Below are 22,500 nucleotides of genomic sequence, written 5' to 3'. Positions count from 1 at the left end.
CACACACACACACACACACACACACACACACACACACACACACACACACACACACACACACACACACAACTACACACACACTCAGACAAACACACACACACACACACACACACACACACACACACACTCAGACAAACACACACACACACACACACACAACTACACACACACTCAGACAAACACACACACACACACAACTACACACACACTCAGACAAACACACACTCAGACAAACACACACACACAACTACACACACACTCAGACACACAACTACACACACACTCAGACAAACACACACGCACACACACACACACACACACACAACTACACACACACACTCAGACACACACACACGCACACACACACTCAGACACACACACACAACTACACACACACACTCAGACACACACTCAGACACACACACACACACACACACTCAGACACACACACACTCAGACACACAACTACACACACACTCAGACAAACACACACAACTACACACACACTCAGACAAACACACACACACACACACACACTCAGACAAACACACACACAACTACACACACACACTCAGACAAACACAACTACACACACACACTCAGACAAACACACACACACCTTTGGTCCTGCCAGGCCGGGGTCTCCTCTCGGTCCGGCATCACCGGGGTCGCCACGGGTACCCTGTTACACAGATAGTGGTTACCATAGCAACATTGTGATGCCATCCCCGTGGTTACTGTAAATTGCCACCATATACCATAATTAACACAACCATGTACACACACACACACACAACTACACACACACACACACACACACACACACAAACACACACACACACACACACACACACACACACACACACACACACACACACACAGGAAGACAAGAACATTAGGAAAGCATTGTGATCGGACTGGTGATCTGTGACCTACGTTCTTCCCTGCCCCTCCTGAAGTACCGGGGGGCCCGCGTGGCCCCGGGAGTCCGTTGTCCCCCTTGGTTCCTTTGTTTCCTACTTCACCTGGTAATCCTCTCAGCCCCTCAGGTCCTGCCTCGCCCTGAAACACAGAACGACAACACAGGCAGGTAGGGGGTGTGTCTGTCTCTGAGCGAGTGAAAGTGTGTGTGTGTGTGTGTGTGTACGCGTGCGTATAAGAGCAAGTGTGTGTGAGCGATGTTGTGTCATACCTTGTCTCCTTTAACTCCGTCTGGTCCCGGGGTCCCCATTGACCCAAAGTCTCCTCTTCTCCCCTACAAACACAACAACCCAACAACCATCAAAGAAACATTACACAACCGTTAAGAGACCGAAACCATTAGACTATGGCCACAACGTTCAGACAATATTGAGACACAGAGCTAGTTTCCCTAGAACACGTTGCCTCATGCAGAGTTTCAGAGGGTCTCACCAGTTCTCCCTTGTCTCCTGGGCCTCCAATAGTTCCCTAGAAGAGACACGCAAATTATTATATGACATATAGTATTTTACATTGCTGTGCCAGTTAGAGTGTTGTAGTATGTGCGGAGTAGAGCTTCTTACTGGTGTTCCTTTGGCTCCAGGGAAGCCAGGCGAGCCGGAACTCCCTCTCTCACCCTGAGGAGGAGGAATACAACAAGGTTATTTACCCTTTGACCTCTAACTTTGACCTGTAACCTTTCTATCGGGTCCCTGGCCTAACAACCAGAGAGGAGCCGTGGAGAGCAACAGAGGTCAGGGATGATCCCTCTGATGTCAGAGCTGTACGGAACACTGGGATGTAGCAAGTAACTGATGTCAGAGCTGTACGGAACACTGGGATGTAGCAAGTAACTGATGTCAGAGCTGTACGGAACACTGGGATGTAGCAAGTAACTGATGTCAGAGCTGTACGGAACACTGGGGTGTAGCAAGTAACTGATGTCAGAGCTGTACGGAACACTGGGGTGTAGCAAGTAACTGATGTCAGAGCTGTACGGAACACTGGGATGTAGCAAGTAACTGATGTCAGAGCTGTACGGAACACTGGGATGTAGCAAGTAACTGATGTCAGAGCTGTACGGAACACTGGGATGTAGCAAGTAACTGATGTCAGAGCTGTACGGAACACTGGGATGTAGCAAGTAACTGATGTCAGAGCTGTACGGAACACTGGGATGTAGCAAGTAACTGATGTCAGAGCTGTACGGAACACTGGGATGTAGCAAGTAACTGATGTCAGAGCTGTACGGAACACTGGGATGTAGCAAGTAACTGATGTCAGAGCTGTACGGAACACTGGGATGTAGCAAGTAACTGATGTCAGAGCTGTACGGAACACTGGGATGTAGCAAGTAACTGATGTCAGAGCTGTACGGAACACTGGGATATAGCAAGTAACTGATGTCAGAGCTGTACGGAACACTGGGATGTAGCAAGTAACTGATGTCAGAGCTGTACGGAACACTGGGATGTAGCAAGTAACTGATGTCAGAGCTGTACGGTACACTGGGATGTACCAAGTAACATCATATCGTGTGCAGTGACTTCCTGTTTACCTTAGGTCCAGCGTCTCCCACCGGGCCGAGGGGGCCTGCGCTTCCTGGTCGACCGGGATCTCCCTGGAGACACAAACACAGTGATTGTATAACTAGGGTCCAAGCAGCAAACGAGGCGTTGTAATTTTATTATTGCAATTCTGTTTGATCTCAATTGCGTACCTTCTCTCCTTCTGTTCCAGGAAGTCCACCATTGCCCGCGTCTCCTGCGTGACCATCAGGACCCTGTTGTCAGACACACACACAGGGAAAATAGTGATCAATGTACACTCATTTCAACCAGATTTCAACCACAAATCAACAACATGATTTCAAGGGTTGGTTTACTTGAAGTAGAATTCAGGTTTGTTGAGAACACAATTAAATATCAAGGCAATAGTGTTGCTAGTAATAGTAACATATACTAGATGTGTCACGTCTCCTCCCCCTCCCGCTCCCCCTCCTCCTCCATTACGCACTCCTGGCACCATCATTACGCACACCTGCCTTCCCTCGTCACGCGTATCAGCGCCTGGACTCTATCACCTGTTTATTACCTCCACTGTCTGTGTCTGTTCCCTGCTGCTGCATTGATTGATTACCTACCCTGTCCCCTGGGTCTAGTCAGGTTTCTCAGAACATACCCTGTCTCCTGGATCTAGTCAGGTTTCTCAGAACATACCCTGTCTCCTGGATCTAGTCAGGTTTCTCAGAACATACCCTGTCTCCTGGGTCTAGTCAGGTTTCTCAGAACATACCCTGTCTCCTGGATCTAGTCAGGTTTCTCAGAACATACCCTGTCTCCTGGATCTAGTCAGGTTTCTCAGAACATACCCTGTCTCCTGGATCTAGTCAGGTTTCTCAGAACATACCCTGTCTCCTGGGTCTAGTCAGGTTTCTCAGAACATACCCTGTCTCCTGGGTCTAGTCAGGTTTCTCAGAACATACCCTGTCTCCTGGGTCTAGTCAGGTTTCTCAGAACATACCCTGTCTCCTGGATCTAGTCAGGTTTCTCAGAACATACCCTGTCTCCTGGATCTAGTCAGGTTTCTCAGAACATACCCTGTCTCCTGGATCTAGTCAGGTTTCTCAGAACATACCCTGTCTCCTGGATCTAGTCAGGTTTCTCAGAACATACCCTGTCTCCTGGGTCTAGTCAGGTTTCTCAGAACATACCCTGTCTCCTGGGTCTAGTCAGGTTTCTCAGAACATACCCTGTCTCCTGGGTCTAGTCAGGTTTCTCCTGGGTCTAGAACATACCCTGTCTCCTGGATCTAGTCAGGTTTCTCAGAACATACCCTGTCTCCTGGATCTAGTCAGGTTTCTCAGAACATACCCTGTCTCCTGGATCTAGTCAGGTTTCTCAGAACATACCCTGTCTCCTGGGTCTAGTCAGGTTTCTCAGAACATACCCTGTCTCCTGGGTCTAGTCAGGTTTCTCAGAACATACCCTGTCTCCTGGGTCTAGTCAGGTTTCTCAGAACATACCCTGTCTCCTGGATCTAGTCAGGTTTCTCAGAACATACCCTGTCTCCTGGATCTAGTCAGGTTTCTCAGAACATACCCTGTCTCCTGGATCTAGTCAGGTTTCTCAGAACATACCCTGTCTCCTGGATCTAGTCAGGTTTCTCAGAACATACCCTGTCTCCTGGATCTAGTCAGGTTTCTCAGAACATACCCTGGATCTAGTCAGGTTTCTCAGAACATACCCTGTCTCCTGGTCATTTCTCAGAACATCCCTGTCTCCTGGAGGTTTCTCAGAACATACCCTGTCTCCTGGGTCTAGTCAGGTTTCTCAGAACATACCCTGTCTCCTGGGTCTAGTCAGGTTTCTCAGAACATACCCTGTCTCCTGGATCTAGTCAGGTTTCTCAGAACATACCCTGTCTCCTGGGTCTAGTCAGGTTTCTCAGAACATACCCTGTCTCCTGGGTCTAGTCAGGTTTCTCAGAACATACCCTGTCTCCTGGGTCTAGTCAGGTTTCTCAGAACATACCCTGTCTCCTGGGTCTAGTCAGGTTTCTCAGAACATACCCTGTCTCCTGGGTCTAGTCAGGTTTCTCAGAACATACCCTGTCTCCTGGATCTAGTCAGGTTTCTCAGAACATACCCTGTCTCCTGGGTCTAGTCAGGTTTCTCAGAACATACCCTGTCTCCTGGATCTAGTCAGGTTTCTCAGAACATACCCTGTCTCCTGGATCTAGTCAGGTTTCTCAGAACATACCCTGTCTCCTGGATCTAGTCAGGTTTCTCGGAACATACCCTTTCTCCTGGATCTAGTCAGGTTTCTCGGAACATACCCTGTCTCCTGGATCTAGTCAGGTTTCTCGGAACATACCCTGTCTCCTGGGTCTAGTCAGGTTTCTCGGGAACATACCCGGTCTCCTGGGTCTAGTCAGGTTTCTCATAACATACCCTGTCTCCTGGATCTAGTCAGGTTTCTCGGGAACATACCCGGTCTCCTGGGTCTAGTCAGGTTTCTCATAACATACCCTGTCTCCTGGATCTAGTCAGGTTTCTCAGAACATACCCTGTCTCCTGGGTCTAGTCAGGTTTCTCAGAACATACCCTGTCTCCTGGATCTAGTCAGGTTTCTCAGAACATACCCTGTCTCCTGGATCTAGTCAGGTTTCTCAGAACATACCCTGTCTCCTGGGTCTAGTCAGGTTTCTCAGAACATACCCTGGATCTAGTCAGGTTTCTCAGAACATACCCTGTCTCCTGGATCTAGTCAGGTTTCTCAGAACATACCCTGTCTCCTGGATCTAGTCAGGTTTCTCAGAACATACCCTCCTGGATCTAGTCAGGTTTCTGAACATACCCTGTCTCCTGATCTAGTCAGGTTTCTCAGAACATACCCTGTCTCCTGGATCTAGTCAGGTTTCTCAGAACATACCCTGTCTCCTGGATCTAGTCAGGTTTCTCAGAACATACCCTGTCTCCTGGTCTTTCTCAGAACATACCCTGTCTCCTGTCTAGGTTTCTCAGAACATACCCTGTCTCCTGGATCTAGTCAGGTTTCTCAGAACATACCCTGTCTCCTGGATCTAGTCAGGTTTCTCAGAACATACCCTGTCTCCTGGATCTAGTCAGGTTTCTCAGAACATACCCTGTCTCCTGGATCTAGTCAGGTTTCTCAGAACATACCCTGTCTCCTGGATCTAGTCAGGTTTCTCAGAACATACCCTGTCTCCTGGGTCTAGTCAGGTTTCTCAGAACATACCCTGTCTCCTGGATCTAGTCAGGTTTCTCAGAACATACCCTGTCTCCTGGATCTAGTCAGGTTTCTCAGAACATACCCTGTCTCCTGGATCTAGTCAGGTTTCTCAGAACATACCCTGTCTCCTGGATCTAGTCAGGTTTCTCAGAACATACCCTGTCTCCTGGGTCTAGTCAGGTTTCTCAGAACATACCCTGTCTCCTGGGTCTAGTCAGGTTTCTCGGAACATACCCTGTCTCCTGATCTAGTCAGGTTTCTCAGAACATACCCTGTCTCCTGGATCTAGTCAGGTTTCTCAGAACATACCCTGTCTCCTGGATCTAGTCAGGTTTCTCAGAACATACCCTGTCTCCTGGATCTAGTCAGGTTTCTCAGAACATACCCTGTCTCCTGGATCTAGTCAGGTTTCTCAGAACATACCCTGTCTCCTGGATCTAGTCAGGTTTCTCAGAACATACCCTGTCTCCTGGATCTAGTCAGGTTTCTCAGAACATACCCTGTCTCCTGGATCTAGTCAGGTTTCTCAGAACATACCCTGTCTCCTGGGTCTAGTCAGGTTTCTCAGAACATACCCTGTCTCCTGGATCTAGTCAGGTTTCTGAACATACCCTGTCTCCTGGATCTAGTCAGGTTTCTCAGAACATACCCTGTCTCCTGGATCTAGTCAGGTTTCTCAGAACATACCCTGGATCTAGTCAGGTTTCTCAGAACATACCCTGTCTCCTGGGTCTAGTCAGGTTTCTCAGAACATTTCTCAGAACATACCCTGTCTCCTGGATCTAGTCAGGTTTCTCAGAACATACCCTGTCTCCTGGATCTAGTCAGGTTTCTCAGAACATACCCTGTCTCCTGGGTCTAGTCAGGTTTCTCAGAACATACCCTGTCTCCTGGGTCTAGTCAGGTTTCTCAGAACATACCCTGTCTCCTGGATCTAGTCAGGTTTCTCAGAACATACCCTGTCTCCTGGATCTAGTCAGGTTTCTCAGAACATACCCTGTCTCCTGGATCTAGTCAGGTTTCTCAGAACATACCCTGTCTCCTGGATCTAGTCAGGTTTCTCAGAACATACCCTGTCTCCTGGATCTAGTCAGGTTTCTCAGAACATACCCTGTCTCCTGGATCTAGTCAGGTTTCTCAGAACATACCCTGTCTCCTGGATCTAGTCAGGTTTCTCAGAACATACCCTGTCTCCTGGATCTAGTCAGGTTTCTCAGAACATACCCTGGATCTCCTGGATCTAGTCAGGTTTCTCAGAACATACCCTGTCTCCTGGATCTAGTCAGGTTTCTCAGAACATACCCTGGATCTAGTCAGGTTTCTCAGAACATACCCTGTCTCCTGGGTCTAGTCAGGTTTCTCAGAACATACCCTGTCTCCTGGATCTAGTCAGGTTTCTCAGAACATACCCTGTCTCCTGGATCTAGTCAGGTTTCTCAGAACATACCCTGTCTCCTGGATCTAGTCAGGTTTCTCAGAACATACCCTGGATCTAGTCAGGTTTCTCAGAACATACCCTGTCTCCTGGGTCTAGTCAGGTTTCTCAGAACATACCCTGTCTCCTGGATCTAGTCAGGTTTCTCAGAACATACCCTGTCTCCTGGATCTCCTTTGCAGCCGGGAGCGCCGATGCGTCCGATCTTCCCCTTCTGTCCATCTGTCCCGTTGCGTCCAGCGAGGCCGGCCACACCCTTCTTCCCCTCAGCTCCGATCTCTCCCTGAAAACACACACACTCAGCAATAACACAGAATCTACCTCGAGTCACACGCTGCCCAGATCTGAAAATCAATAAATAATACCTAATGAAATATTTCTCACCTTTTCACCCTCCAGACCGATTTCACCCTACAAGAACAGAACAGAAATCAGAACAACATAATTGCTGGTATTACTAGTCACTATATATAAATACATTATTACTAGTCACTATATATAAATACATTATTACTGGTATTACTAGTCACTATATATAAATACATTATTACTAGTCACTATATATAAATACATTATTACTAGTCACTATATATAAACACATTATTAATGGTATTACTAGTCACTATATATAAACACATTATTACTGGAATTACTAGTCACTACATATAAATACATTATTACTGGTCACTATATATAAATACATTATTACTAGTCACTATATATAAATACATTATTACTGGTATTACTAGTCACTATATATAAATACATTATTACTAGTCACTATATATAAATACATTATTACTAGTCACTATATATAAATACATTATTACTGGTCACTATATATAAATACATTATTACTAGTCACTATATATAAATACATTATTACTGGTATTACTAGTCACTATATATAAATACATTATTACTGGTCACTATATATAAATACATTATTACTAGTCACTATATATAAATACATTATTACTAGTCACTATATATAAATACATTATTACTGGTATTATTAGTCACTATATATAAATACATTATTACTAGTCACTATATATAAATACATTATTACTAGTCACTATATATAAATACATTATTACTAGTCACTATATATAAATACATTATTACTAGTCACTATATATAAATACATTATTACTGGTATTACTAGTCACTATATATAAATACATTATTACTAGTCACTATATATAAATACATTATTACTGGTATTACTAGTCACTATATATGAATACATTATTACTGGTATTACTAGTCACTATATATAAATACATTATTACTGGTCACTATATATAAATACATTATTACTGGTATTACTAGTCACTACATATAAATACATTATTACTGGTATTACTAGTCACTACATATAAATACATTATTACTGGTATTATTAGTCACTATATATAAATACATTATTACTAGTCACTATATATAAATACATTATTACTAGTCACTATATATAAACACATTATTACTGGTCACTATATATAAATACATTATTACTAGTCACTATATATAAATACATTATTACTGGTATTACTAGTCACTATATATAAATACATTATTACTAGTCACTATATATAAATACATTATTACTGGTCACTATATATAAATATATTATTACTGGTATTACTAGTCACTATATATGAATACATTATTACTGGTATTACTAGTCACTACATATAAATACATTATTACTGGTATTACTAGTCACTATATATAAATACATTATTACTGGTCACTATATATAAATACATTATTACTGGTATTACTAGTCACTATATATAAATACATTATTACTGGTCACTATATATAAATACATTATTACTGGTATTACTAGTCACTATATATAAATACATTATTACTAGTCACTACATATAAATGCATTATTACTGGTATTACTAGTCACTACATATAAATGCATTATTACTGGTATTACTAGTCACTACATATAAATACATTATTACTGGTCACTATATATAAATACATTATTACTGGTATTACTAGTCACTATATATAAATACATTATTACTGGTCACTATATATAAATACATTATTACTGGAATTACTAGTCACTACATATAAATACATTATTACTGGTCACTATATATAAATACATTATTACTGGTCACTATATATAAATACATTATTACTGGTATTACTAGTCACTACATATAAATACATTATTACTAGTCACTATATATAAATACATTATTACTGGAATTACTAGTCACTATATATAAATACATTATTACTAGTCACTATATATAAATACATTATTACTGGTATTACTAGTCACTATATATAAATACATTATTACTGGTATTACTAGTCACTATATATAAATACATTATTACTAGTCACTATATATAAATACATTATTACTGGTATTACTAGTCACTACATATAAATACATTATTACTGGAATTACTAGTCACTATATATAAATACATTATTAATGGTATTACTAGTCACTATATATAAATACATTATTACTGGAATTACTAGTCACTATATATAAATACATTATTACTAGTCACTATATATAAATACATTATTACTGGTCACTATATATAAATACATTATTACTGGTATTACTAGTCACTATATATAAATACATTATTACTGGTATTACTAGTCACTATATATAAATACATTATTACTGGTATTACTAGTCACTATATATAAATACATTATTACTAGTCACTATATATAAATACATTATTACTGGTATTACTAGTCACTATATATAAATACATTATTACTGGTCACTATATATAAATACATTATTACTAGTCACTATATATAAATATATTATTACTGGTATTACTAGTCACTATATATAAATACATTATTACTAGTCACTATATATAAACACATTATTACTGGTCACTATATATAAATACATTATTACTGGTCACTATATATAAATACATTATTACTAGTCACTATATATAAACACATTATTACTGGTATTACTAGTCACTATATATAAATATATTATTACTGGTATTACTAGTCACTATATATAAATACATTATTACTAGTCACTATATATAAATACATTATTACTGGTCACTATATATAAATACATTATTACTAGTCACTATATATAAACACATTATTACTGGTATTACTAGTCACTATATATAAATACATTATTACTGGTCACTATATATAAACACATTATTACTGGTATTACTAGTCACTATATATAAATACATTATTACTGGTCACTATATATAAATACATTATTAATGGTATTACTAGTCACTACATATAAATATATTATTAATGGTATTACTAGTCACTACATATAAATACATTATTACTGGTATTACTAGTCACTATATATAAATACATTATTACTAGTCACTACATATAAATACATTATTACTGGTATTACTAGTCACTATATATAAATACATTATTACTGGTCACTATATATAAATACATTATTATTAGTCACTATATATAAATACATTATTACTGGTATTACTAGTCACTATATATAAATACATTATTACTGGTATTACTAGTCACTACATATAAATACATTATTACTAGTCACTATATATAAATACATTATTACTGGTCACTATATATAAATACATTATTACTAGTCACTATATATAAATACATTATTACTGGTATTACTAGTCACTATATATAAATACATTATTACTGGTATTACTAGTCACTACATATAAATAGATTATTACTAGTCACTATATATAAATACATTATTACTGGTATTACTAGTCACTATATATAAATATATTATTAATGGTATTACTAGTCACTATATATAAATACATTATTACTGGTATTACTAGTCACTATATATAAATACATTATTACTAGTCACTATATATAAATACATTATTAATGGTCATTATATATAAATACATTATTACTGGTCACTATATATAAATACATTATTACTGGTCACTATATATAAATACATTATTACTGGTCACTATATATAAATACATTATTACTGGTATTACTAGTATCTACATATAAATACATTATTACTGGTCATTATATATAAATACATTATTAATGGTATTACTAGTCACTATATATAAATACATTATTACTGGTATTACTAGTATCTACATATAAATACATTATTACTGGTCATTATATATAAATACATTATTACTGGTATTACTAGTCACTATATATAAATACATTATTACTAGTCACTATATATAAATACATTATTACTGGTATTACTAGTCACTATATATAAATACATTATTACTACTAGTCACTATATATAAATACATTATTACTGGTATTACTAGTCACTATATAAATACATTATTACTAGTCACTATATATAAATACATTATTAATGGTATTACTAGTCACTATATATAAATACATTATTACTGGAATTACTAGTCACTATATATAAATACATTATTAATGGTATTACTAGTCACTATATATAAATACATTATTACTGGTATTACTAGTCACTATATATAAATACATTATTACTAGTCACTATATATAAATACATTATATTATTACTAGTCACTATATATAAATACATTATTACTGGTATTACTGGTCACTATATATAAATACATTATTACTGGTATTACTAGTCACTATATATAAATACATTATTACTGGTATTACTAGTCACTATATATAAATACATTATTACTAGTCACTATATATAAATACATTATTACTGGTATTACTAGTCACTATATATAAATACATTATTACTGGTCACTATATATAAATACATTATTACTAGTCACTATATATAAATACATTATTACTGGTATTACTAGTCACTATATATAAATACATTATTACTGGTATTATATAAACACATTATTACTAGTCACTATATATAAATACATTATTACTGGTCACTATATATAAATACATTATTACTAGTCACTATATATAAACACATTATTACTGGTATTACTATATATAAATATATTATTACTGGTATTACTAGTCACTATATATAAATACATTATTACTGGTCACTATATATAAATACTAGGTCACTATATATAAATACATTATTACTAGTCACTATATATAAATACATTATTACTGGTATTACTAGTCACTATATATAAATACATTATTACTGGTCACTATATATAAACACATTATTACTGGTATTACTAGTCACTATATATAAATACATTATTACTGGTCACTATATATAAATACATTATTACTGGTATTACTAGTCACTACATATAAATACATTATTACTGGTATTATAGTCACTATATATAAATACATTATTACTAGTCACTATATATAAAATTAATGGTATTACTAGTCACTATATATAAATACATTATTACTGGTATTATATAAATACATTATTATAGTCACTATATATAAATACATTATTACTAGTCACTATATATAAATACATTATTACTGGTATTACTAGTCACTACATATAAATACATTATTACTAGTCACTATATATAAATACATTATTACTGGTCATTATAGTCACTATATATAAATACATTATTACTAGTCACTATATATAAATACATTATTACTAGTCACTATATATAAATATATTACTGGTATTACTAGTCACTATATATAAATACATTATTACTAGTCACTATATATAAATACATTATTAATGGTATTACTAGTCACTATATATAAATACATTATTACTGGTATTACTAGTCACTATATATAAATACATTATTACTAGTCACTATATATAAATACATTATTACTGGTCATTATTAAATACATTATTACTGTCACTAGTCACTATATATAAATACATTATTACTGGTCACTATATATAAATACATTATTACTGGTATTAGTATCTACTTATTACTATATAAAATACATTATTACTGGTATTACTAGTCACTATATATAAATACATTATTACTGGTATTACTAGTCACTATATATAAATACATTATTACTAGTCATTATATATAAATGCATTATTACTAGTCACTATATATAAATACATTATTACTATAAATACATTATTACTGGTCATATATATAAATACATTATTACTAGTCACTATATATAAATACATTATTACTACTACATATAAATACATTATTACTAGTCACTATATATAAATACATTATTACTGGTATTACTAGTCACTATATATAAATACATTATTACTGGTCACTATATATAAATACATTATTACTGTCACTATATATAAATACATTATTACTAGTCACTATATATAAATACATTATTAATACTTATTACTAGTCACTACATATAAATACATTATTACTGGTATTACTAGTCACTATATATAAATACATTATTACTGTCACTTACTAAATATCTATCATATAAATACATTATTACTGGTCATTATATATAAATACATTATTACTAGTCACTATATATAAATACATTATTACTGGTATTACTAGTCACTATATATAAATACATTATTACTGGTATTACTAGTCACTATATATAAATACATTATTACTGGTCACTATATATAAATACATTATTACTAGTCACTATATATAAATACATTATTACTGGTATTACTAGTCACTATATATAAATACATTATTACTGGTCACTATATATAAACACATTATTACTGGTATTACTAGTCACTATATATAAATACATTATTACTGGTCACTATATATAAACATTATTACTAGTATTATAAATACATTACTAGTCACTACATATAAATACATTATTACTGGTATTACTAGTCACTATATATAAATACATTATTACTAGTCACTATATATAAATACATTATTACTAGTCACTATATATAAATACATTATTACTGGTATTACTAGTCACTATATATAAATACATTATTACTAGTCACTATATATAAAATACATTATTACTGGTATTACTAGTCACTATATATAAATACATTATTACTAGTCACTATATATAAATACATTATTACTAGTCACTACATATAAATACATTATTACTGGTATTACTAGTCACTATATATAAATACATTATTACTAGTATTACTAGTCACTATATATAAATACATTATTACTGGTCACTATATATAAATACATTATTACTGGTATTACTAGTCACTACATATAAATACATTATTACTGGTATTACTAGTCACTATATATAAATACATTATATTATTACTTAGTCACTATATATAAATACATTATTACTAGTCACTATATATAAATACATTATTACTAGTCACTATATATAAATACATTATTACTAGTCACTATATATAAATACATTATTAATGGTATTACTAGTCACTACATATAAATACATTATTACTGGTATTACTAGTCACTATATATAAATACATTATTACTGGTCACTATATATAAATACATTATTACTGGTATTACTAGTCACTATATATAAATACATTATTAATGGTATTACTAGTCACTATATATAAATACATTATTACTAGTCACTATATATAAATACATTATTACTGGTATTACTAGTCACTATATATAAATACATTATTACTAGTCACTATATATAAATACATTATTAATGGTATTACTAGTCACTATATATAAATACATTATTACTGGTATTACTAGTCACTATATATAAATACATTATTACTAGTCACTATATATAAATACATTATTACTAGTCACTATATATAAATACATTATTACTGGTATTACTAGTCACTATATATAAATACATTATTACTAGTCACTATATATAAATACATTATTACTGGTATTACTAGTCACTATATATAAATACATTATTACTAGTCACTACATATAAATACATTATTACTGGTATTACTAGTCACTACATATAAATACATTATTACTGGTATTACTAGTCACTATATATAAATACATTATTACTGGTATTACTAGTCACTATATATAAATACATTATTACTAGTCACTATATATAAATACATTATTACTGGTATTACTAGTCACTATATATAAATACATTATTACTGGTATTACTAGTCACTATATATAAAAACATTATTACTAGTCACTATATATAAATACATTATTACTGGTATTATTGGTAACATTTGCATCTTTAGCATACATAATGACTGGTAGTGTGTGTGAATGGGAGGAGCATGAAGCCTTACCTTGACTCCTGGTTGACCAATGGGACCCTCGATGCCGGGGTCGCCCTGTCTTCCCCTGTCCCCTTTAAGACCGGAGTTACCATTGTCTCCCTTGATCCCCTGTAACACAACAAGATATTAGTGGCCTGCTTCCTTTGTGGACCTCGTAAACTGTCGAAAACAGATCCAAATGGGAAGTTATTTTGGCATCAGCATGCATTCGAAAGAGGATGTTTAGGCGGTTATTCAAATTAGCCTACATCACTGCAGTTCACAGCCCTAACCAATAGCGTAGTCACTTGATAGCAATAATAAATTCCCCAATGCACTGATAGAATAATGCTCTTCTAAAAACTACTTAATAGACCTATAGGGTGCAGTAGGATGGTCTGTTATTAATAGACCTACAGGGTGCAGTAGGATGGTCTGTTATTAATAGACCTACAGGGTGCAGTAGGATGGTCTGTTATTAATAGACCTGCAGGGTGCAGTAGGATGGTCTGTTATTAATAGACCTACAGGGTGCAGTAGGATGGTCTGTTATTAATAGACCTGCAGGGTGCAGTAGGATGGTCTGTTATTAATAGACCTGCAGGGTGCAGTAGGATGGTCTGTTATTAATAGACCTACAGGGTGCAGTAGGATGGTCTGTTATTAATAGACCTACAGGGTGCAGTAGGATGGTCTGTTATTAATAGACCTACAGGGTGCAGTAGGATGGTCTGTTATTAATAGACCTGCAGGGTGCAGTAGGATGGTCTGTTATTAATAGACCTACAGGGTGCAGTAGGATGGTCTGTTATTAATAGACCTACAGGGTGCAGTAGGATGGTCTGTTATTAATAGACCTGCAGGGTGCAGTAGGATGGTCTGTTATTAATAGACCTACAGGGTGCAGTAGGATGGTCTGTTATTAATAGACCTACAGGGTGCAGTAGGATGGTCTGTTATTATTAGACCTACAGGGTGCAGTAGGATGGTCTGTTATTAATAGACCTGCAGGGTGCAGTATGATGGTCTGTTATTAATAGACCTGCAGGGTGCAGTAGGATGGTCTGTTATTAATAGACCTACAGGGTGCAGTAGGATGGTCTGTTATTAATAGACCTACAGGGTGCAGTAGGATGGTCTGTTATTAATAGACCTACAGGGTGCAGTAGGATGGTCTGTTATTAATAGACCTGCAGGGTGCAGTAGGATGGTCTGTTATTAATAGACCTGCAGGGTGCAGTAGGATGGTCTGTTATTAATAGACCTACAGGGTGCAGTAGGATGGTCTGTTATTAATAGACCTGCAGGGTGCAGTAGGATGGTCTGTTATTAATAGACCTGCAGGGTGCAGTAGGATGGTCTGTTATTAATAGACCTGCAGGGTGCAGTAGGATGGTCTGTTATTAATAGACCTGCAGGGTGCAGTAGGATGGTCTGTTATTAATAGACCTGCAGGGTGCAGGGATGGTCTGTTATTAATAGACCTACAGGGTGCAGTAGGATGGTCTGTTATTAATAGACCTGCAGGGTGCAGTAGGATGGTCTGTTATTATTAGACCTACAGGGTGCAGTAGGATGGTCTGTTATTAATAGACCTGCAGGGTGCAGTAGGATGGTCTGTTATTATTAGACCTACAGGGTGCAGTAGGATGGTCTGTTATTAATAGACCTGCAGGGTGCAGTAGGATGGTCTGTTATTATTAGACCTGCAGGGTGCAGTAGGATGGTCTGTTATTATTAGACCTACAGGGTGCAGTAGGATGGTCTGTTATTAATAGACCTTATTAGTAGGATGGTCTGTTATTATTAGACCTACAGGGTGCAGTAGGATGGTCTGTTATTAATAGACCTACAGGGTGCAGTAGGATGGTCTGTTATTAATAGACCTGCAGGGTGCAGTAGGATGGTCTGTTATTAATAGACCTGCAGGGTGCAGTAGGATGGTCTGTTATTAATAGACCTGCAGGGTGCAGTAGGATGGTCTGTTATTAATAGACCTGCAGGGTGCAGTAGGATGGTCTGTTATTAATAGACCTGCAGGGTGCAGTAGGATGGTCTGTTATTAATAGACCTACAGGGTGCAGTAGGATGGTCTGTTATTAATAGACCTACAGGGTGCAGTAGGATGGTCTGTTATTATTAGACCTACAGGGTGCAGTAGGATGGTCTGTTATTAATAGACCTACAGGGTGCAGTAGGATGGTCTGTTATTAATAGACCTACAGGGTGCAGTAGGATGGTCTGTTATTAATAGACCTACAGGGTGCAGTAGGATGGTCTGTTATTAATAGACCTACAGGGTGCAGTAGGATGGTCTGTTATTAATAGACCTACAGGGTGCAGTAGGATGGTCTGTTATTAATAGACCTACAGGGTGCAGTAGGATGGTCTGTTATTAATAGACCTACAGGGTGCAGTAGGATGGTCTGTTATTAATAGACCTGCAGGGTGCAGTAGGATGGTCTGTTATTAATAGACCTACAGGGTGCAGTAGGATGGTCTGTTATTATTAGACCTACAGGGTGCAGTAGGATGGTCTGTTATTAATAGACCCACAGGGTGCAGTAGGATGGTCTGTTATTAATAGACCTACAGGGTGCAGTAGGATGGTCTGTTATTAATAGACCTGCAGGGTGCAGTAGGATGGTCTGTTATTAATAGACCTGCAGGGTGCAGTAGGATGGTCTGTTATTAATAGACCTGCAGGGTGCAGTAGGAGGGTCTGTTATTAATAGACCTACAGCGTTATGTATATTCATGTGTAGTTTATCATTATCGTCCTTGGTGTGGATGGCCCTTTAACGGGAGAAACCAGAGAGGAGGAGAACAACTGACTGTCTGTCTGTCTGTCTGTCTGTCTGTCTGTCTGTCTGTCTGTCTGTCTGTATGTCTGTATGTCTGTCTGTATGTCTGTCTGTGTGTGTGTGTGTACCTTCTGTCCTCTGTGTCCTTTGGGACCAGGAGGTCCTTCTGTCTCTAGACACTTCACCTTGTAGCACTAACATGGGAGAAACAGAGATATCAGGAATCAATCAATCAGGGAGAGACAGAGACATCTAGTATCAATCAATCAATCAAGGATAAACAGAGACATCTAGTATCAATCAATCAGGGAGAAACAGAGACATCTAGTATCAATCAATCAGACATGGATACACAGAGATATCTAGTATCAATCAATCAGACAGGGATAAACAGAGATATCTAGTATCAATCAATCAATCAATCAATAAATAATCAAACCTCTAATGTATATATATATATACACTACATGATCAAAAGTATATGGACACCTGCTCATCAAACATCTCATTCCAAAATCATGGGCATTAATATGGAGTTGGTCCCTCCTTTGTTGCTATAACAGCCTCCTCTCTTCTGGGAAGGCTTTCCACTAGATGTTGGAACATTGCTGCTATAACAGCCTCTACTCTTCTGGGAAGACTTTCCACTAGATGTTGGAACATTGCTGCTATAACAGCCTCCACTCTTCTGGGAAGGCTTTCCACTAGATGTTGGAACATTGCTGCTATAACAGCCTCCTCTCTTCTGGGAAGGCTTTCCACTAGATGTTGGAACATTGCTGCTATAACAGCCTCCTCTCTTCTGGGAAGGCTTTCCACTAGATGTTGGAACATTGCTGCTATAACAGCCTCCACTCTTCTGGGAAGGCTTTCCACTAGATGTTGGAACATTGCTGCTATAACAGCCTCCACTCTTCTGGGAAGGCTTTCCACTAGATGTTGGAACATTGCTGCTATAACAGCCTCCACTCTTCTGGGAAGGCTTTCCACTAGATGTTGGAACATTGCTGCTATAACAGCCTCCACTCTTCTGGGAAGGCTTTCCACTAGATGTTGGAACATTGCTGCTATAACAGCCTCCACTCTTCTGGGAAGGCTTTCCACTAGATGTTGGAACATTGCTGCTATAACAGCCTCCACTCTTCTGGGAAGACTTTCCACTAGATGTTGGAACATTGCTGCTATAACAGCCTCCACTCTTCTGGGAAGGCTTTCCACTAGATGTTGGAACATTGCTGCGGGGACTTGCTTCCATTCAGCCACAAGAGCATTAGTGAGGTCGGGTACTGATGTTGGGCGATGAGGCCTGGCTCGCAGTTGGCGTTCCAATTCATGTGTTCGATGGGGTTGAGGTCAGGGCTCTGTGCAGGCCAGTCAAGTTCTTCCACACCGATCTCGACAAACCATTTCTTGTATGGACCTCGCTTTGTGCATGGGGGCATTGTCATTCTGAAACAGGAAAGGGCCTTCCCCAAACTGTTGCCACAAAGTTGGAAGAACAGAATAATCTAGAACGTCATTGTATGCTGTAGTGTTAAGATTTCCCTTCGCTGGAACTAAGGGGCCCGAACCATGAAAAACAGCCCCAGAACATTACTCCTCCTCCACCAAACTTTACAGTTGGCACTATGCATTGGGGCAGGTAGCGTTCTCCTGGCATCCGCCAAAACCCAGTTTTGTCAGTCGGATTGCCAGATGGTGAAGCGTGATTCATCACCACAGAGAACACGTTTCCACTGCTCCAGAGTCCGATGGCGACGAGCTTCACACCCCTCCAGCCGACGCTTGGCGTTGGGCATGGCTTGTGTGCGGCTGCTCGGACATGAAAACCAAACAGTTCTTGTGCTGACGTTGCTTTCAGAAGGCAGGTTGGAAGTCGGTAGTGAGTGATGCAACCGAGGACAGACAATTTTTTACATGCTTTCAGCACTCGGTGGTCCCGTTCTGTGAGCTTGTGTGGCCTACCACTTCGTGGCTGAGCCGTTGTTGCTCCTAGACGTTTCCACTTCACAATAAACAGCACTTACAGTTGACCGGGGTCAGCTCTAGCAGAGCAGACATTTGACCAACTGACTTGTTGGAAAGGTGGCATCCTATGACGGTACCACGTTGAAAGTCACTGAGCTCTTCAGTAAGGCCCATTCAACTGCCAATGTTTGTCTATGGAGATTGCATGGCGGTGTACTTAATTATATACACCTGTCAGCAACAAGTGTAGCTGAAATAGCCGAATCCACTCATTTGAATTGGTGTCCACATACTTTGGATATATTGTGTGTATATATAGTGTCACCAGGTATGCTACAACAGTATGTTGATTGTACGGTAACAGTGATATTGTTGTCCTCAGTCTCACCTCCTGATAGGCCAGATGGGTCTGGAAAAAGACAAAATAAAGAGTTTAAATATGAAACTATAGTACGTCATCATCACAGTGTGTGTGTGTGTGTGTGTGTGTTACCATGGTCTTGATGATGAGGTCTAGTGTCCAACTGTATAACAGTATGTTAGTGTGTGTGTGTGTGTGTGTGTGTGTGTGTGTGTGTGTTACCATGGTCTTGATGATGAGGTCTAGTGTCCAACTGTATAACAGTATGTTAGTGTGTGTGTGTGTGTGTGTGTGTGTGTGTGTGTTACCATGGTCTTGATGATGAGGTCTAGTGTCCAACTGTATAACAGTATGTTAGTGTGTGTGTGTGTGTGTGTGTGTGTGTGTTACCATGGTCTTGATGATGAGGTCTATAGTGTCCAGCTGTATAACAGTATGTTAGTGTGTGTGTGTGTATGTGTGTGTGTGTGTTACCATGGTCTTGATGATGAGGTCTATAGTGTCCAGCTGTATAACAGTATGTTAGTGTGTGTGTGTGTGTGTGTGTGTTTGTGTGTGTGTGTGTTACCATGGTCTTGACGATAAGGTCTATAGTGTCCAGTTGTATAACAGTATGTTAGTGTGTGTGTGTGTGTGTGTGTGTGTGTGTTACCATGGTCTTGATGATGAGGTCTATAGTGTCCAGCTGTATAACAGGCCTGTTGCCACTGAGGTCGACAGCCAGGAAGTCTTTTCTGTAGACGTTGGCCGGAGAGTTAGCGATCTCCCTCAGACCCGTCTCGTCAACGTTCTTCGTGGCCGCGACCACAAACATCCTGATGCCCTCGTCGCGCGCACGCTCGGCCGTCACCTTTACCCCGCCGCACGGGTTTCCTGTCACGTGACCGTCGGTGATGATGACAGCGAATCGCAGTGCCCTGGGGTCTGAAGGCGAGCGTGTCATTTCCTGTGTCATGTTGGCGAGGGCGCAGTCGATGTAGGTTCCCTTACCTAGATACCGTATACCCCTCACCCCCTGAAACAACAACAACAACAGTTACTGTATACCCCTGAAACAACAACAGTTACTGTATACCCCTGAAACAACAACAACAGATACTGTATACCCCTGAAACAACAACAGATACTGTATACCCCTGAAACAACAACAACAGATACTGTATACCCCTGAAACAACAACAGATACTGTATACCCCTGAAACAACAACAGTTACTGTATACCCCTGAAACAACAACAGTTACTGTATACCCCTGAAACAACAACAGTTACTGTATACCCCTGAAACAACAACAGTTACTGTATACCCCTGAAACAACAACAGCTACTGTATACCCCTGTGCTCCATGTAGGTTCAACCTGTCTGAAACTGTCTTTAATGTTGTGATCCATGTACTGTAGGTTCAACCTGTCTGAAACAACAACATGTAGGTTCAACCTGTCTGAAACTGTCTTTAATGTTGTGCCCTACAACCTGTCTGAAACTGTCTTTAATGTTGTGCTCATGTAGGTTCAACCTGTCTGAAACTGTCTTTACCCATGTACTGTAGGTTCAACCTGTCTGAAACTGTCTTTAATGTTGTGCTCCATGTATTGTAGGTTCAACCTGTCTGAAACTGTCTTTAATGTTGTGCTCCATGTATTGTAGGTTCAACCTGTCTGAAACTGTCTTTAATGTTGTGCTCCATGTAGGTTCAACCTGTCTGAAACTGTCTTTAATGTTGTGCTCCATGTACTGTAGGTTCAACCTGTCTGAAACTGTCTTTAATGTTGTGCTCCATGTAGGTTCAACCTGTCTGAAACTGTCTTTAATGTTGTGCCCCATGTAGGTTCAACCTGTCTGAAACTGTCTTTAATGTTGTGCTCCATGTAGGTTCAACCTGTCTGAAACTGTCTTTAATGTTGTGCTCCATGTAGGTTCAACCTGTCTGAAACTGTCTTTAATGTTGTGCAAGGTTCAACCTGTCTGAAACTGTCTTTAATGTTGTGCTCCATGTAGGTTCAACCTGTCTGAAACTGTCTTTAATGTTGTGATCCATGTCTGAAACTGTCTTTAATGTTGTGCTCCATGTAGGTTCAACCTGTCTGAAACTGTCTT

General features: G+C 37.8%; 1 protein-coding gene across 3 annotated transcripts in view; it reads right to left on the bottom strand.

The window, feature by feature from the left end:
• LOC115125577 (collagen alpha-2(VI) chain-like) overlaps window positions 1-22,500 on the bottom strand; it is a 68,949-nt gene that overhangs the window by 45,703 nt on the left and 746 nt on the right. Inside the window, exons 2-14 of one of the 3 annotated variants that reach the window (XM_065006004.1) lie at window positions 21,057-21,419; window positions 20,432-20,452; window positions 18,204-18,269; window positions 15,302-15,400; window positions 7,534-7,560; window positions 7,307-7,432; window positions 2,681-2,743; window positions 2,519-2,581; window positions 1,545-1,598; window positions 1,414-1,449; window positions 1,193-1,255; window positions 937-1,062; window positions 620-682 (exon numbers count right to left, since the gene is read on the bottom strand). In XM_065006004.1, coding sequence (XP_064862076.1) covers window positions 620-682; window positions 937-1,062; window positions 1,193-1,255; window positions 1,414-1,449; window positions 1,545-1,598; window positions 2,519-2,581; window positions 2,681-2,743; window positions 7,307-7,432; window positions 7,534-7,560; window positions 15,302-15,400; window positions 18,204-18,269; window positions 20,432-20,452; window positions 21,057-21,419 — 1,170 coding nt within the window. Of the gene's footprint in view, window positions 1-619; window positions 683-936; window positions 1,063-1,192; window positions 1,256-1,413; window positions 1,450-1,544; window positions 1,599-2,518; window positions 2,582-2,680; window positions 2,744-7,306; window positions 7,433-7,533; window positions 7,561-15,301; window positions 15,401-18,203; window positions 18,270-20,431; window positions 20,453-20,536; window positions 20,590-20,794; window positions 20,858-21,056; window positions 21,420-22,500 lie in introns of those variants that run through there. The other 2 variants (XM_065006006.1, XM_065006005.1) reach the window with 2 other exon arrangements.

This window comes from Oncorhynchus nerka, linkage group LG20, assembly GCF_034236695.1.
Source record: "Oncorhynchus nerka isolate Pitt River linkage group LG20, Oner_Uvic_2.0, whole genome shotgun sequence".
NCBI lineage: Eukaryota > Metazoa > Chordata > Actinopteri > Salmoniformes > Salmonidae > Oncorhynchus > Oncorhynchus nerka.
Note: the sequence above shows the minus strand (reverse complement) of the source record. Positions and strands in the feature narration are given on the sequence as shown.